This window comes from Camelus bactrianus, chromosome 10, assembly GCF_048773025.1.
Source record: "Camelus bactrianus isolate YW-2024 breed Bactrian camel chromosome 10, ASM4877302v1, whole genome shotgun sequence".
NCBI classification, from domain to species: domain Eukaryota; kingdom Metazoa; phylum Chordata; class Mammalia; order Artiodactyla; family Camelidae; genus Camelus; species Camelus bactrianus.
Genome location: NC_133548.1, coordinates 67,721,503 through 67,738,423, shown reverse-complemented (window position 1 = coordinate 67,738,423; position 16,921 = coordinate 67,721,503). Strand labels below are relative to the sequence as shown.

At 37.2% G+C, this 16,921-nt stretch overlaps 1 protein-coding gene across 1 annotated transcript in view; it reads right to left on the bottom strand.

The window, feature by feature from the left end:
* The window catches only part of CNTN5 (contactin 5), a 1,016,845-nt gene that overhangs the window by 124,223 nt on the left and 875,701 nt on the right, over window positions 1-16,921 (bottom strand). The window contains exons 14-15 of the mRNA XM_074372920.1: window positions 8,905-9,032; window positions 6,289-6,464 (exon numbers count right to left, since the gene is read on the bottom strand). Coding sequence (XP_074229021.1) covers window positions 6,289-6,464; window positions 8,905-9,032 — 304 coding nt within the window. The remainder of the gene's footprint in view (window positions 1-6,288; window positions 6,465-8,904; window positions 9,033-16,921) is intronic.

The window sequence follows — 16,921 nt, the reverse complement described above, 5'->3', positions numbered from 1 at the left end:
CCTCCAAGACATTGATGAAAAAATAAGATGCAGCGAACGCTCTCAAGGTCCTCAGAGCTTTGTGCCTTAGTAAACCCTGGCAGCATGTCCAGTGATTGCCTTCATTTTTACAACATTAACATTTATCCATCAGGAAAGAGAATTGTGCCAGTTGAGCACTTACTGTCTTCTGTTCTGAGACTTTTACTTCTTAGTAGATGTTACTTCTTAAAAAGATAAACTAGGAATGGAAGTAACCATAATAAGAAGACTGACATAAACTAGGACTATTCAGCTAATGTAAAATCCTTAAGGTATTAAGGAGTTTATATTCTGGTCCCTTTCAATCTACTTACTACTCCACAGAAACCAAAGATATGAATCAGGCATGTTCCCTTACGATTCCTATGCTTGGTATACAGATGATCATAATTACTCCTACTGTCCAACTTTCTGACATTCAGATCTGATTGTGTAACAGAGAAGAACAAAGCTGACTCCATCTTGGATCTACTCCTTGGGCTCTGACCCTTGGGCTCTGTGGCCTGTGCTGAGTCATGCTGGCTCTTCACCTTTGTAAAAGGATGTTGCCTGAAGTACATATGCATGATAGCCCATTCTCAAAGCTCTGACATTTAAAGGTATAACACTTTTCCATTCATATAGAGGTAAAAAATGCAGAACAGAGAATAACCTTTGTCTTTCTGGAGGCTTACAGGAACATTGTGACCAGACTTACTGCAAGGACAAAGGATTCCTGTACCACGAGGTCTGCAACAACCAGCCACACCCCCTACCCTTTTAGTATAAAAGAAGCCTCAATTCTAACTCAGGTGAGATGGTTCTTTGGGACCCTAGTCTCCCATCTTCTCAGTCTGCTGGCTTTCTGAATAAAGGCGCTATTCCTTGCCCCAGTGCCCCGTCTCTCTATCTACTGGCCTGTTGTACAGCAAGCAGTACAAGCTTGGACTCAGTAACAGCTGGTAATGGAATGGACTTCTTCAGAGGAGTGAGTTCCTCATTACTAATAGGATTACAGCCCACACTGATGACACCAATAGAAGATTTATGTTTCAACCTAAGACAAACTCAATCTCCAAGATCCCTCAGAACCCTGAGAGATTAATGTCTTAATACATTTCCCCATCTTAAGGGGTCTTTCTCTTTCCTCTTTTCCTACCCTAATGATACCCATCCTTTGAGGTCTAGTTCAGGAAGCACCTTCTCCTCAAATAACATTTCTTTATATAATTGTTATAAGGCATTGATGAATTATTATGTTTATATATATATATATATATATATATATTAGCTGAATTCTTGGCATATAGTAGGTGCTAAATTAATTTTTCTCCTTGCTTTTTTCCTCAATGACAAAAATTCACGTTGATCTCTTTCTTTTCTGGCTTCCAACAATAGTTGGCTGTAATTAAAAATTACTATAAAATTTTTCTTATGGTCATATTTTTCCAAATTTATTTATGTTCTAATTCATCTTTATATTTACTAAAGATCAGAACCAAATCTTTCCTTTATTTTTATTTCCCACAGTTTATAGACAAAGGCTGGACACATAAGGGTCAATGAATGTGGAGAGGCTAAGCTTTACAAAGGAGAATCAACATAACAGTTTAAAAATCACACTATATTTAATATTGTTAACCCAATTTAGTAGTCATGTGGCCTGGGAAAGTCTTACACTTCAGTTTCCTCATTAAAAAATGGGGTCAAATATCCCTGTTTTGCTTTCCTGAGTGTTTTGTTATAACCAGAGGATTGAGTTAGTATGAAGGACCCTTCGACTTGGTCATGCATTAGTTGGATTTTAGCATGTTTGGAGAGCTCACAATGGAAAGGGCAGTTCCTCTTTAGCTCATTGTTTGATTTTTTTTTTTTCTTTGCCCAAAAGAAGCAAATTACGAACTTCTGTGATGTTTAGTGTAACTGATCTTTAGGTATTGTAAGGATTAAAACCAGTTTATATCCTGAAGGAGTAACTAGGGATTCCACTATCTGAAAAACAATGACCCATCACAGTCCTCCATTAAGACTTTGGCTTTAGGGCTACATGGCCCCCCTCGGGTGCTGTTCAGACACCCTGAAGGTATTCAGAGCTTCTCAAAGAGTTCTGACCAGCGTAAACAACTGTGTCAAAGCACAGCTGTAAGTGTTTTATCTGATAACAGAGTGATTTGTTTAAGGCCGAAGCTTATAGTGTAACCTCTGCTTAACCTGGCTGGAATGAATTAGAAATTTGCACGCTGTTCAACCCCTGCTCCACAAAGCTGTCAGAATTATCTTCCTAAAAAACAAATCTGAGTCACACAGCCCCCTGCTGCTGCAACCCAAATTCCACGACCTGGAAATCAGTGCCTTTTACAATGAGGCCTCTGCTGCTCTCCTTTCAATGTATTCCACAAATATTGACTAATCGGGTGTCTACTTTTGTGTCCTCACTACGCTGGCAGGGCCAGGGGTTCCTCACTGTTCCTGAGACGTGCTCTAAACCCTCTGCCTTTCTGTCACTGCTTCGTCTGGTCACTCTGTCTGAAATGTAGTTTCTTCTCCTAACCACCGGACAAAATCCTACCAAATCTAGGTCCAGTTCAAATACCAAATCCTCCTTATGGCCAGCCACAGGCACAGAGTTCTCTGGTGACAGCACTGTGATAGCAGATCCCTAGCCGACTCTGCTGTCTCTCCCCTTAAATTGTGCTCTCTCAGGGTTTTACCTGGGACCCCCACAGCACATAGCTTGTAAAACTGAATCGAAATTAAAGTCTTAAGAATAGAGCCTCATTAATTTGCCACCTTCAGTTAATTCATATCATTGCCAAAAAAGTGATTTGGGTGAATTGGATCAAATGTTTACAGACTAATTGATTCTTTGGACCCTTTAAACAATGGCATCAGTAATGGATTCACTCGAAAAATCAGTTAAATTGCTGGGTTTGTAAAACATGGCCTAAGGAAAGAGGGTAAGAGAAATAGAAAGCCTTTTATTACAGATTTCAAAGTAATAGCTATTATTTTTTTAACCCAATGTGATTATATGTTTATTTATTCACTGTCTTGAAATGCAGTCCAGAAGCACTATTGTATTTAAAACATAAATGTACCTTGTCTATAGATGTTATAAAAGCTACACATAAAAATGTGCCTAGAGCTTTATCTACAAGCCAATAGCTGTGTATAAAAGACATAAGTACAACTAGCTGAGAAGTTGAGAACTTCACGAAGCTGTATTTTGGCATTACAAGATGGAAAACATTAACACCACTGATATCTTTTTGATTTTTCCGGAGATTTGTTTGACTCATTTGACACGACGCAGTGTTAATGTGCTTAAAAAGTATACCCCCCTTCCTCCTCTTATTCCCCCTCATTCAGTCACCCACTGGTGGGTTAGTGGCATGGGGCAGATAATCTAGAGAGCGCGCCAAAGGCACACTCTGTTCTTGCTTAAGTCCCATATCCCATTTGGCTTCTTATTCTTCTTGGCCAGACTAGACCTCTAAGGTCACTTCAATGGCTCTCCTTTGAAATTCAAAGCAAGCCACAGATCAACTGACGAAGCTCTCTTCTGAGCCCTGGCCTGCCCCTCTAGTTCCCAGAGTCTTCACTTGGCCTCTCAGACAGAAGGGATCCACAAGTCCAGAGGCCCTCCCAGGCCTCCTTTCTTTCTAACACTTTCTACCCTTTTCTAAACACATTCTACCCTCTTCTAAACACATTCTAAAACACGTTATTTCTCGGATGTAGTGTTTCACAAGGAGAAAGACAGGATGAGGACACAATGTTTTTCTTTTTTCTCTCTGACTTTTCAAAGTCACAAAATGGTATTCTCTCCAGTGAGAGAACTGAAGAGAGAATTCTCTCCTTGAAGCCAGCCAGGACCCAGTCAATGTTTGAAGTGATTGGGGAAAAGGGAGTAGACAATTTCTTTTATATTTTTCAGTTTTGTAGTTTCCAAATATTTAAAAACACATACATATTTCTATTAACTATTCTAAATATACTGAAGTGATAAATCCTAATTACCTTAAAGCTAAATATTTTTCTCATTTATCAGTATAATAATTTGATTTATTCTTCTATTCTATAGTTTATTAACACTGTCTACAGAGACTAATTTATAATGACTTGTAGCAAAATGGGTTTGCATGGAGTAAGGAGTCAGTTTTGAACATCTCAAGTGCAAGAACATCATATGTGTAAGGAAAGATATGACAGGTATTAACTGCCAACCTTATAGAAAGGGTTAAAGGTATTTATTGATACAAGTGAAAGACGTGAAACTAAAGTGGTGATGTCTAAGAGACAAAAACAAGTGTCCATAAACTTTTTACTGGGGCCATTCATTTCTTTACTGGTATTTTAAAATAAAGAGGGGGTCTGCTACTTTGAAGAAAAACCAAAGTTTATCTTTGACATATTTTTACTTTATATATCTGATCACTTAAAATAAATGTTTACAGATTAGACTAGGAAGATCTATATATATATATATTTTAATGCCTCTGAGTCTGTTGGTTAAGAGTGATTTCACAATATTTTCTGATTCTTCTGAGTGTATGCCTTGAATAATTATGAAAACAGGATTCTTTTATTATGAAAAAGAAGGAGTAGGGGAAGACACATGACCTCAATTTGAAATAGTCTCTCATGCCAATATTTTATTGGTCTCTAATAGCATATTTATAACAATTTTTATTGAGGCATAGTCAATTTACAATGTTGTGTTCATTTCTGGTGTACAGCAAGAAGATATATTTTTGAGGGTATTTTTTTTCTGTTTTCAAATGTAATAGTTTTGCATCATATTTTTCTGGTTTTGTTTTATGACATTCATAGAGTAAAATTTGTTCACAATCTTGAAGGAATGATCAATTCCAGGTAAAGAAAAAAGGAAAATCACAAATTAGAAGCAAATGAATTTAATGAAACATGCTCTAAATATTTTGTGTATAACATAATCATTAATAATTAAAACTAATTTATGTAATGAGATTGGAACAATGCAAATGCAGTTGGTAATTGTTTCTTATTTATATAGTCTCTCTCATTAATTGCAAAGTAAATCAGGATGAAAGGAATCATTTAAAAGAAAATGTTTAATTTTGGTTACATTGGCAACTACAACAAAGAGAGTTCATCTTTAATCTTCTACTAATGTAAATTTATCAAATTCTAGATTGAAAAGGGTTCTTGGAAATTATCTGGTCCAACTCCTTTACTTTACTTCTCTATGAGAGCAGTGTCTAGGCAAGTTAATTAAGGACTGAGCTGGGGCTTGATCCAGAAAACTCCTGACTCTGGGTCTAGGACTTTTTCCATTGTATCATACTACTTTTAAAATAAAATTCAATCCAAACTGAGTTTTATATGTTTCAGTTCACTATAGCTGTGGTTTTCCAGTGCTTCTCAAATTGTTTAGTGAAGAATACAGTGATATTAACACGTATGTGGCAGCATTTTAAGTTGGATTTGTAGGCATAAATTGTATTTGGAGCCATCTCTTTAACCAATATAGAAGGGATGTTGCAGCCAAAATCTCTTTGTCACCCTAGTTCCACCCATCTTTCTCTCCCTCTGTCATTAAGTTACTCTTTTATGTCTTAAACAAATCAGTGAGGGAGAAATGTCTTTCTTTTTTTCCCCGCACTTCTCTATTAAATTAAGACACTGCGATCGTCCTATAGGATTTGGTTCAAAAGATTTCTTACTACGTTTAGTTGATTGCCATATAGATATATAACATAAAAGAAGATACTGCAAGGAAGATTTAGCAGTGAGAAATGAGCACGTCTGTGAATGTTTATCTAAGGTTCATGTGCATTTCTGACTTTGGATTGCATGTTTAAACTTTATGGCCTGTGAGAGATTATAAAGAATCTCCCAAAATTCCTATTGCCTCAGGAGTACAACAGACACACTTACTTCATTTATTTATTGTATCATAATTATTAAGAATGCTTCAAGTAACACTAACCAATTTATGTAGCCACATTGCTTTTGAGAACTAAGGTGTAAATACCGACAGTCTTAATCAAACAAATAAAAGTGACAAAAAAAACCCAAAAAACTGATTTGCATGATGAAGTATTCCTGATTTCTTACTAGGGGTTTTACAATAAGTATTTCTTTCAGTTTGATATAGTATAAAATAATGAAAGAAAGTTATTGCTTGAATCAAATTGATTTCTTTCTGATTTTTTCCTCAGCATTTCATAGACAAGAAAGTTTCTACATCTGAGTTTACATTGCTAAAATTATTTTGACACAAAAAATAAAATTGTGTTAACTTACGGCCCTGATGCTTTCAAAGTGTCCACCTTCCTTCTCGAAATCGATAGGTTGTCCTTTCAGTGTCCAGTGGAAAGTGACATCCAAACTAGCATCGTGAATTGCTTTGCAATTAAGGACGATGCTTTCTCCCACGGTTAACTCTGTCCTTTTAGGAGTAAGCTCTATTCTTGTAGGTTCTAGAGAAATAAAAACACATTAATTAACATAACACGCAGTATTTCCCTGCATTCTGTACTTTAAATTATAGAGAAAAACTTAAACGAGGAATGTATGTAACATAGTTGCTCCAGATACGTATCTTTCAGTAAATTCTTATTAATTGAAGTATTAGCTTTTTGTATGGTAGGGCATTTTATTCTGCATTTGTAGGGGACTGATGATTGAAAAGTCCCTGTTCCTATTAAGAAGTCAGTTTGGATAAACAAGAGGAACAACCATATAACTAGAAAGTCAGATATTGCATGCGGCGTTCTGAATTCCGGCTTTATCAGAGAAGACAGATGATCACAGAGCACTGCGGTTTAAACTTGGTGAGAATTGGAATGTTCCGATTAACGAAATATTCCATTTAACTCGTGATTATCAGAAAACATTTTTGCCATTATTTTTTTTTTAAGTCTGTGCATCCAGCCTGTGGCATTCTGGAGGAGGAATATTAGAAGAAAGAAACCGTAGCCTCCTTGCCCACCTTCAAGGATCATCGAGTGTAAATGAAAGGATTTTTACAACAAAAAAGGCTTCGCATCTAAGGAGGAATAATTCAAGTGAGTTCACTTCTTTAAAGGTTATAGGAAGCATCTCCTCTCAAAATACTATCTTGACAGAGATAAAAATACATTACTACTACTATATCAGTTTGTATTTGCTTTACAATTTAGGAAACCTTCTTATAAACAGCAGAGCAGCAGAGGTATCTCTGGCTGATTCTGAAATACCACTTTTGATAGATTGTGGATGTTTTAAATGAGATCCAAAGAAAGGCAAAATATTTAGTAGAAATGTTTTTTTGAGGAAAAAAAAATAAAACGTTTCTGTTAACCACTTAATGATTCAGTTACATTTAAAAAAAACAATAGATCCATTTTTACTGGGCTGAGAGCACCTTTAAAACAATCACAACTAATACCAACTGCACACCTAAGGGGTATTTAAGCTAATGATCAAAAAACTGCAATGTGATTTTTTTAAAATAAAGTAGGGAGGTGATGGAAACAGGGTTTTGATTTTGTCCTTTTTCCTAATTAGATTCCTGATTGTAGATACTTCAAGAAGACTGACACAAATGATTAAAAATTAGCCTAATGTACCTTATCCAGCTCTATTGTCAGCAATAGCATGGTCTGATGAAGCACCATTGTTAGCCACTGATAAGATCCTTTAATACGCAGCATCCTTCTGAGAAGTCTTTGAGAGGGAAGAGCAGTATCAGGAAGGAGTGCCAGTGTAAATATTAACATTCTGGGAGTCAGATATTTTGTGTGGCATTTTGAATTCTGGCTTTATCAGAGAAGACGAATGATCACAGCACACTGCAGTTTAAACTTTGTGAGAAATGGAATGCTCTGAATAACTAAGTATTTCATTTAACTCGTGATTATCAGAAAACGTTTTGCCATTATTTTTTTTTTAAGTCTGTGCATCCAGCATTGCCTGATTATGAAAAAGATTGTTAAACACACATAAGGAATGAGACCCGGGCTGGAAGGCTGAATTGGATTCCCGTGATGTATGCTTTAAGAGAAGACGTTTTTAAAATCATGTTCCTTCCTTCAGTGGATGTTTGCCTCTTTTCTAAAATATCAGAGCACCGACTATTTTAGTTATAGTTCTATATCTAAAAAAAAGAGAAAAGATAACATTTCTCTATTTTGTGGCCAAAGCATGATTCATTATATACTACATGCACGCATGCAAAAATTAATCAATGGTACACTTCAGTTGTGAAAAATATTCATTTGTCAATTGAAGAGACTGCCTGAGATATGAGAGTTTCTTAATACTAAACAACGACACGTAGTCTCAAAAGAAGGTTCCAGACTTGGAATTGAGTTCACTTTAGAACTAGAAAGTAACAGGAACATTTAAGCAGCAATATTTATAATACTAAAAGGGACAGTATATTAAAAATTCCATCGATGTAGACATCAAAGGGCAGCTCTGGTATCCGCTCATCTGATGTTTATTCCAACGTCACATGTTCATGTCCTCTTTCTGCTACTCCTTTTGCCCCAAATCCCCCGTTGAAGTGGTAACAAAGTAATACGGCTGATTGGTGCTAAAATTAATCTTGGTACAGGAAAATATTTTATACTGTTGGCATACTTTAAAATTTTAAGACACAGATGAAAACTTAAGAAAACTTTCTTTATCCTCTTACATAGTTTGTTCAGAGCAGAATATTCAAATTTCTACCAACAAGGTGTTCCTTTCTTCATGGTCCCCTAAGTAATGGAAAGGGACCATTTGACTGTGTAGTTCTAACGTTTACGATGTAATTTATCAACAGGAGCATGCACACACGTACGTGCAAACACACGTAAGTGCACATTGTATACATCCACCTTCTGATAAGGCCATGAAACTATGCTTATAAAACACTTAGTCACATGTTCTTACCTTTCACAGATACTGAAGCTACGATTTCAGCAGAACCAAAGACATTTTCCCCTCGGCAAACGTACTTTCCCTCATCTGTTTTAGAAGCATTTAGGATCCGCAGACTCCCGTCTGGAAGAATAGCTAGTCTGAAAATTATTAAAAAGGTTTTTTTTTTCCTGTTTTATTGCAAATCAGCTAAGTGGTAAGAAACTCTGATGAAATCAGAAACCACTTCCAAGGTAATAATAAATACAATAAAAGATCACTGTGAAAATATGCAGTAATAGTAGAAATATTTTGCCCTTCAAGAAATTCTGCAATAAACCCATTTAATGTCTTCTTATATTTAAAAGGGTTAGGGAGGTACAGGTTATTTTTCTTTTGACACTTTTATGACAGTTAATTTTAAAACTTGTGGGGAAAAAAAGGTGACCCTGAATTTGGTTATGAAAACTTACACTAAAATATCACCCAGCGATATTTTAATATTAAGCTTGGGTATTTCACCTCAAACCAAGAGTGACCTCAAAAATCACATATAAAAAGAAACAGCATAAAAACACAGAGGAGGACAAGTCCAGAACGTGAAATTAATTGTATACAGCCTCGAGATGATTTATGGCGGTTTCTCTGCAGCGCAGCCCGTGCAGCAAGGGCGAGAAAATGTCACCTGACACCTGAAACCCCGGCTGCTCACAGTGCACTTTTTAAGCATTGAAACGTGATATCTGAGTTTGCATTTGGTTTCTTTCGAGACGTTTCTTAAAAGTGGACCTTGAGTCTTACAAAAAGGTGAACAATTAAAGCATAATTAAAATTTTTTAGAAGTTTAGTGAAAATGAGCTTGACATTCAGGATTACCATATTCTCCTGTGTATTCATTGCTCCAGAAATGTATGGATTTCAAATTTAATTAGAAGTTTTGTCCTTTTCTCCCTCTTTTGCTCCTGAAATATAACCCATTATTTCACCAGTGTGTTAACCTACTGAAGCAATGTGAGACATGATAGAAATAGCTGTTGTGGTTTTATTTGATACGACACGAGAATTTAGACTGACTTCTTTTAGGAAGGATGATTTCACAGTCTGTGCTGCTTTTGGTGGAAAACCAGTGAACCCACTGAACTTAAAATCCTAGAACTGGATCCTCCTATTCCTGAAAAGGATAGTTTTTCTGTGGCAACATGATTGTATTAAACAATTTAAGGTACAAGAGTAATGAAAAGAAAAGAAAAGAAAAGAAAAGAAAAGAAAAGAAAAGAAAAGAAAAGAAAAAGACAAATGTAAATACAAAACAGAAACAGACTCATAGACATAGAATATAAACTTGTGGTTGCCGGGGGGAGGGAGGTGGGAAGGTACAGACTAGGAATTCAAAATTTGTAGATACTGACAGGTATATATAGAACAGATAAACAAGATTTTACTGTATAGCACAGGGAAATATATACAAGACCTTGTGGTAGCTCATGGTGAAAAAGAATGTGACAATGAATATATATATGTTCATGTACAACTGAAAAAGTGTGCTCTACGCTGGTAATTGACACAACATTGTAAACTGACTCTAACTCAATAAAATAAAATTAAAAAAAAGAGTAGTGACTAAATCTGTTTGTCAACATCCTGTATGTTACTTCAAAATGTGTATTCATGTTGTCAGTCAGCCCAGAACTGATGATTTTTGACGGCAATGACCTTCTAACAACTGGATTAGATCCTAGGCTACTGCGTGTTGCTTATGAAGTTGTACTTACACATTGTCATCAATAAAGAGATCAGTTTAAAACATCACACTGTTCTCAATATGGATCAAATTTGACTTACAGTGCGTGAGAAGGGAGACAAAGTTAGAAGCAAGCCAAACTAGAAACAGAATTGGACTGTAATTTACCTGTAGGAGGGACACTAATGATACATTTGGAAAACACAGTGTTCTCTATAAAGTCGTATAGACCATCCAAGATGGTCAAAAAAAATTCTGTTCGTTATTTAGATAGTGTTCAGTTTCTATAAGTATGGAACATAATGTATTTATTCCATTTCAATCCTGAAGATACACATGCTACAAAAAAGATATATTTGAAATATATATATATATATATATATATATATTCTCTTGTGAGAATGTCAAACTTGGTTGAACTCTAGCTAAACTACTACAATTTGTGCAGACTGTTAATATCTTAAAAATGTCTGGAGTTTACTGATTGGTATAAATTCCTATCTAGCCGGTGAGAAGTTTGGCTTAAAAATTCACTTCCTTTAAAGAAATGAACGTATCTTAGATACTGGGAGTATTTCAGCTCTTGATTTAAGATAAGTCCTTTCTCACTGACAGGAGGCAATATATTATATTCTCCTTTTAAAGACAGTTTATGAACACTCCTGTACTTTAGGCCACCAATCCACTTGGAGGGTGAAGAATTTTGAATCCTATGATGCTTTTCATCTGTCAAGTGGCAGTGTCATTTAACCAACAGCCTGTCTCCTGATTCAAACTGCAAATCCTTATCAGATAGGCTCTTTTTTTCTAACTTAGGAAAGGAAAAATTGAATACACAATAAATGTGATTTACATTCTCATGTCTGGCTATTGCAAACATAATTACTTAGGTAACTGAATACTGAATTAATATTTCTTTGCAATTTCCAGCCTCTTTATCTGTCTTCTCTCCTATGCTATTACTATGTTTCTTCTACATTTGGAATCTTCAGATCTGGATATTAATTCTGCTGAGACATCCTTGAACTTGGAGTAGGATGGTAAGGGAGAGGTAAGGTGGAAGTCTGTTGTGGGTAGGGAGAAATTTTACAAATGCAAACCAGAATTCTAACATTCAGTATCAGGGCATGCTTACTATATTCTGGGCTCTAAACTTTTCCTTGAGTTTCTGCCTAGACCTGGAGCAATGCTTTGGTTTTCATCTTGCACTTAATCACTGGATCTCTGCCTTGTTAACCCGCCCAGTACCACAATCTACCATTGTGCTTATGCCTCTCTTGCAGGAATTTCTTGCTAACTGCTTGGTGCCTGTCCTGATCTCCAAATTTCAGGACCATTTTCTGGATGCTCCATTTCTGTGTGTGGCTTGCCTGTCAGACACCACAAAACCTAGGTTAGATCCTTCCAAGTGGACGACTAATCTGGGAGTACTACCCATTTACCTGCTGCCATGCTCTGACCTTCAGACTGGATTTCTTTCTAGTACATATCATAGTGGATATCATGTCATAGAATAATTAATTGTTAATTAGAACCATGTGCTTTAAAGTCAGAGAGGGTTGAGTTCAAATCACTGCCTTGACGACCACGTGTGTGATCCTGACATTACTTAACCTCTTTCCTTACATGGAAAACTATCATAATTATATCTAACTAGCTTTTCAAAAGTGTTAACTTGGTGATATATGCAAATTATTGCACTTTTGTGGTGTGTGTAGACAGAATTGAAAATTTACTCAAAACTTTACATAAAATTTATGACAAATTTTAGAGAAGAAAAAGTAGAGAGTGCCAGGGAAAGTTCTTACTATGAAAATCTTAACTATTTAGGGTGTTTGGGGAGTCTATTCTGAGGAAAGCGTTGAGCTGAGAGCTGAGAGCTGAGGGATGAGAGAGAGCCAACTGGGCGGAGTGTGGGAAAGCAGAGGGACCAGCACTTGCAAAGGCCTTGAGATGGGAAAGACCACAAAACCGAGAAGAACCAAATGGCCAAGTGTGATGGCAGATGGAAAGGGGGAGTGGGGAGTGGCCCAGGGTGAGGCTGGAGAGGTAGACAGCAAGATCACGCAGGACCTCGTATACTGTGGAAAATACCTGATCTTTATTTGAAGGCTATGAGAAACTTCCGTTTTTCATGGCTTTTGATTCTTTAGTTTTGACTTAGTCATGGATAAAATATTTAGTCCAATAGTAAAAAATTAATTCTAGCATATTACCAGCTCTCTTGGGTATATTCAGGCAAATTCAGGTTTTCTTATAAGATACTATAAAATTCAATAGCTCATTCAAAGATGCCATATTTCTTCTTATAGCTTTCTTATTTTCTTCTCCTGGTCCTACTTCTGTTTATTTGCACTATATGAAATTTCCAATATTTGGCTATTTTTATCCTACAAATACGACAGTTTAACTTGGTTTGGACTAATGGTTATGTAAGACTTTTGTGCATCCGTACTCTTGCAAGTACCACAGAAGAGGAAGATTCTGCTCATGGCAAGAGTGAAGGTGCACATCTGTTCCATATAAGTCTCCTCTGCTCTCTCTGATTGCTTTTTCACTCATCTGGCCCAATATCTGAGGTTTATGATCCTATGTTATCACATTGGTAGTTGGCTCTCCCAAGTACCAAGAGCAACTGACATCTTTCAGATGCCATCCATTGAGAGTCAGCTGGAGTGCTCTTCAATATATTAACCTTCATTCTGGGATCCAGGCTGAAGTGGTTTCCCAGTTACCAAGATAGGAAAAAAAAAAAAAAAAAGGGATATGACAAACTACACTGTGGCTTTTGCAGTTGCTGCGTGGAAGCGGCACACAGCACTTCTACTCCGACATTTCATTGGCCAAAGAAAGGCGCATGGTCTCAAGTGAAGAAAGCACAATCATACCACGTGCCTAGCATTAAAACCAGAAATGTCTGCTCAGTAGGGCTGAAGATTATTGTACTTCTTGTGTCATGCCAGACATGACAGAAGATGTAAAGGAAATTTTAAGAGACAACCTCTGTCCATAAAGTTCTAACAGTTGAATTGTTCACACAAGGACTGCAGAGCGACAAAATTATATACCAGGCTACGATTATTGGGCAGCTCAGAAAAGAAGACCAATAAAACTTGAAAGAATTCAGCAACAAGTGGACAAGATTTGCTATGGATCTGAAAAAAAATGGATAGGTAGAAGAAAGCTTTTTAGAAAAAAAAAGGAACAAAATGAGTAAAGGAGGACAAATCAGAAGTGAGGATGATATGTTTATAAAACAGAGAAGAGATCTAACAACAGATCAAAACAGTGATTTTGCCTTTAGGAAAGGTAGCTAATGACATCCGGAGAAGCATGATGGCCCCTGTGCTGCTGGCAGCCAGTCATGAACAGCAGAAAGAAGAGGTACCGCCCTCCTCGCGGTGAAAGGCGGACTGGGCGAGAGAGAGTGCCGCTGCATCACGCTGACCCGGGGCTGTGGGACCACGGGAGCTGACACAGATACCGGTACCCTTTGCTTTTGACTCTACTTACTTTCTCTGAACAGGACATACTTCCTTTGAAATGAGAACCGTATAGATTTTTTACATCAAATCTAGGGTTGAGGATGTAGCTACGAATCAGATCAGGGGAGAGAACCCAGGTTTGAAAGAGAGCATCTCTGCAGAGGCTTTCCTCGCCCCGGAGCTAAGAAGCTAGTTAGAGGTCATCTGGGTTGAGTGTGTGGGTCATCACCTTCATGCTACAGGACCTCTTGCATATTCCCCCGAACAGTCTGGCTATTCAAGTTTTAATGCTGAAGGAACTTAAAACTCTACCTTTACCTTGTTTCCCCGATTTGACAAATGAAATAACCATCCTCTTAATAGGAAGAACAATTATACATGCAATTATAATTAAAGGAGATTGTGCGAATGGAGACACGCTTTTCTGGAGAAAGTGTTATCTAAGCTGAGACCTGAAGAGGCAGGAATTAGGCTGCTGAATGGCTGGAAGCAAGGGAGACAGTGAAGTGTCTCAGATTCATCAGCAACTTACTGAGTAGCTTCTGTATTCCAGGCACTGCAGAACGTATCTGGGATACAGTGATGAATACGTCCCAGTTCCTACCCTTAGGAATTGCAAGTAATGGAGGAAACGTCAGACAAATAAGCAAGAAATTCACATTCTGTGTGTCACATTCGGGGAAGGAATAAGCTCAGGAAACTATTTGGAGAGTCTGGAGGGGCAGCTCACCAACCTGGCGGATGTGAGCGCGATTAGGGCAGGCACCTCAGACGAGATGGCATCTCACTCGAGGGCTGAATTTTAGTAAGTCTTCTCCTGGTTTGGGAGAGAGATAGGTAAAATAATTTACTGATAAGCCTGTTGATTTTTTTTTTTCTGATTTCTTTTTTGAACTCTAGTCTTTCACTCCTTTTGTTCAAATTGCACATTGCCTCTGGATTTAACTTCCTAGATTACAGCTCACTCTTTTGTGTGAAATTTTCATGGCTGCCTATAGCCTACAGAGAAACATAGTTCCTCCTTAATAGAACAGCCGAAAGTCTGCACCAAATCGTCACGACTTCCGTCAGCCCTGATCTCCCACCTCAGGTCTCCAAATCGTAATGCATTTTCAATATGTGTTTATTTTCATTTGTGAATTATATATGCATCACACACACAGAGGGTGCTACACTAATAATACTAAGATCACTGTAAACAGATAATAATTAGAAATCATAATTATAAGTAAAACAAACATGTTATCCCATTTTCTCCTTTTCCTCCTGCCATCCCCCCGTGGATCTCTTGCACATCTCTGAATTGTTCAAACCTCTACCTGGAGACTTTGCACTAGTTGTATAAGACCATACACCCTTCAGTGGTTAGACTCCCACCTATTTATCACTGCTGAAAGATGCCATCTACCTGAACCCCTCCTTAATTCTCTTTAGTGAGGATTACTCCTGCCTTGTGTTTGCTTCCTCAGAAGCAAAATAGCAGTTGTCACATTTTCCCTTAGTACACGAGAGCTTGTGTGTTTCATCCGTTGAGCGCTGCAGCTTCAGCATTTTCAAGGGCCCTACATAAAGACTTGAGACCTGAAACAAATTATTGGTTCAAACAATCTAAAACAACTCCAGTGTTGAAAATAATACAGTGGAATATTGTAACAATTAGTCAGCCCCAACTTATCTCTCCCACTGATACATGACAAAGAGTTAGCATCCTAACATTATAATAAAATTGTACTATTACAGTAACACTTTCAATGATACACTCCTAAAAATATTTTGAAATATTCTATAACAAAATGCACATTTTATGTGAGATGTAGGCACATTTATTATTTCTGATAAAATCTGGGATGCAAACTTTGTAAGAGAGCCTCGGACCTATAAAGGTCTTAAAATGGGTTCTGCTAATAACAAACATTGACTGATCACTTTTTAATGTGTCAGGCATAATGCTAACCTTCCACACCTTATTTCACAGAAGGCTTCTAACCGTTATGTGAGTTGAGTATTGCTGGCTTCATTTATGAATGAGAAAACTATGCTTCCTCATCGTCTATTGCTTTATTCAAGGCTATTCAGCAAGTGGCAGTGCCTTGACTTCAGCCAGGCTCTTTTGTATACTTGTTTGCTGGTCAGTATCTTGCTGACTCATAACCTCTTTTACTTTGTCTCTTTATAAACTCTACAATAGTTCATAAACTCCAACTCAATAAATGGGGACAGAAATAAACTGGATATACTTTAACTGATTCATCTGATAGATGGAGAAATTGATGTCCAGAGCACTGAAAATCCCTGTGCAAAAAAGTAAAATGGCACATAGTTTGTTTTGATGATATTTATCATGCCCCTACTGTTTGCCAGACCCTATAAAAAGCTCTTTTAATGCATTTTAATTCTTACAAAGACTCCAGGATATATTTTTACATTCATTTGATAAAGGAAAAGGAAGAAAATGAGGCACAGAGGACGAAGTAACTATCAAGATGTCACAGTAGCCCTGCTGGATTCCAAAATTTATACTGCACTTGCAGCCGCTATACATTGACCCGAAGTAAACATCAGAAGAAAGTTTTGCATAAGATCATACGCTTAATAGAAGCTTTGACCTACAATAGAAACTGACAGAAGCAAAGACTCAAGGGTAACAAGAGAAGACACATGTTTCCTACAGACGATGAAAAAAGAGAGAAATTCACACTCCGGGACTTGATCAGTAAGATGTTTAAAAAGCTCAGGGCAATACGCACTCAGGAGGGCCGTGCTGTCCCCATGCTCTTCCCTTTAGATGCAGTTTAGCTGGAAGGAAGAAGTGAGCTGACACAGA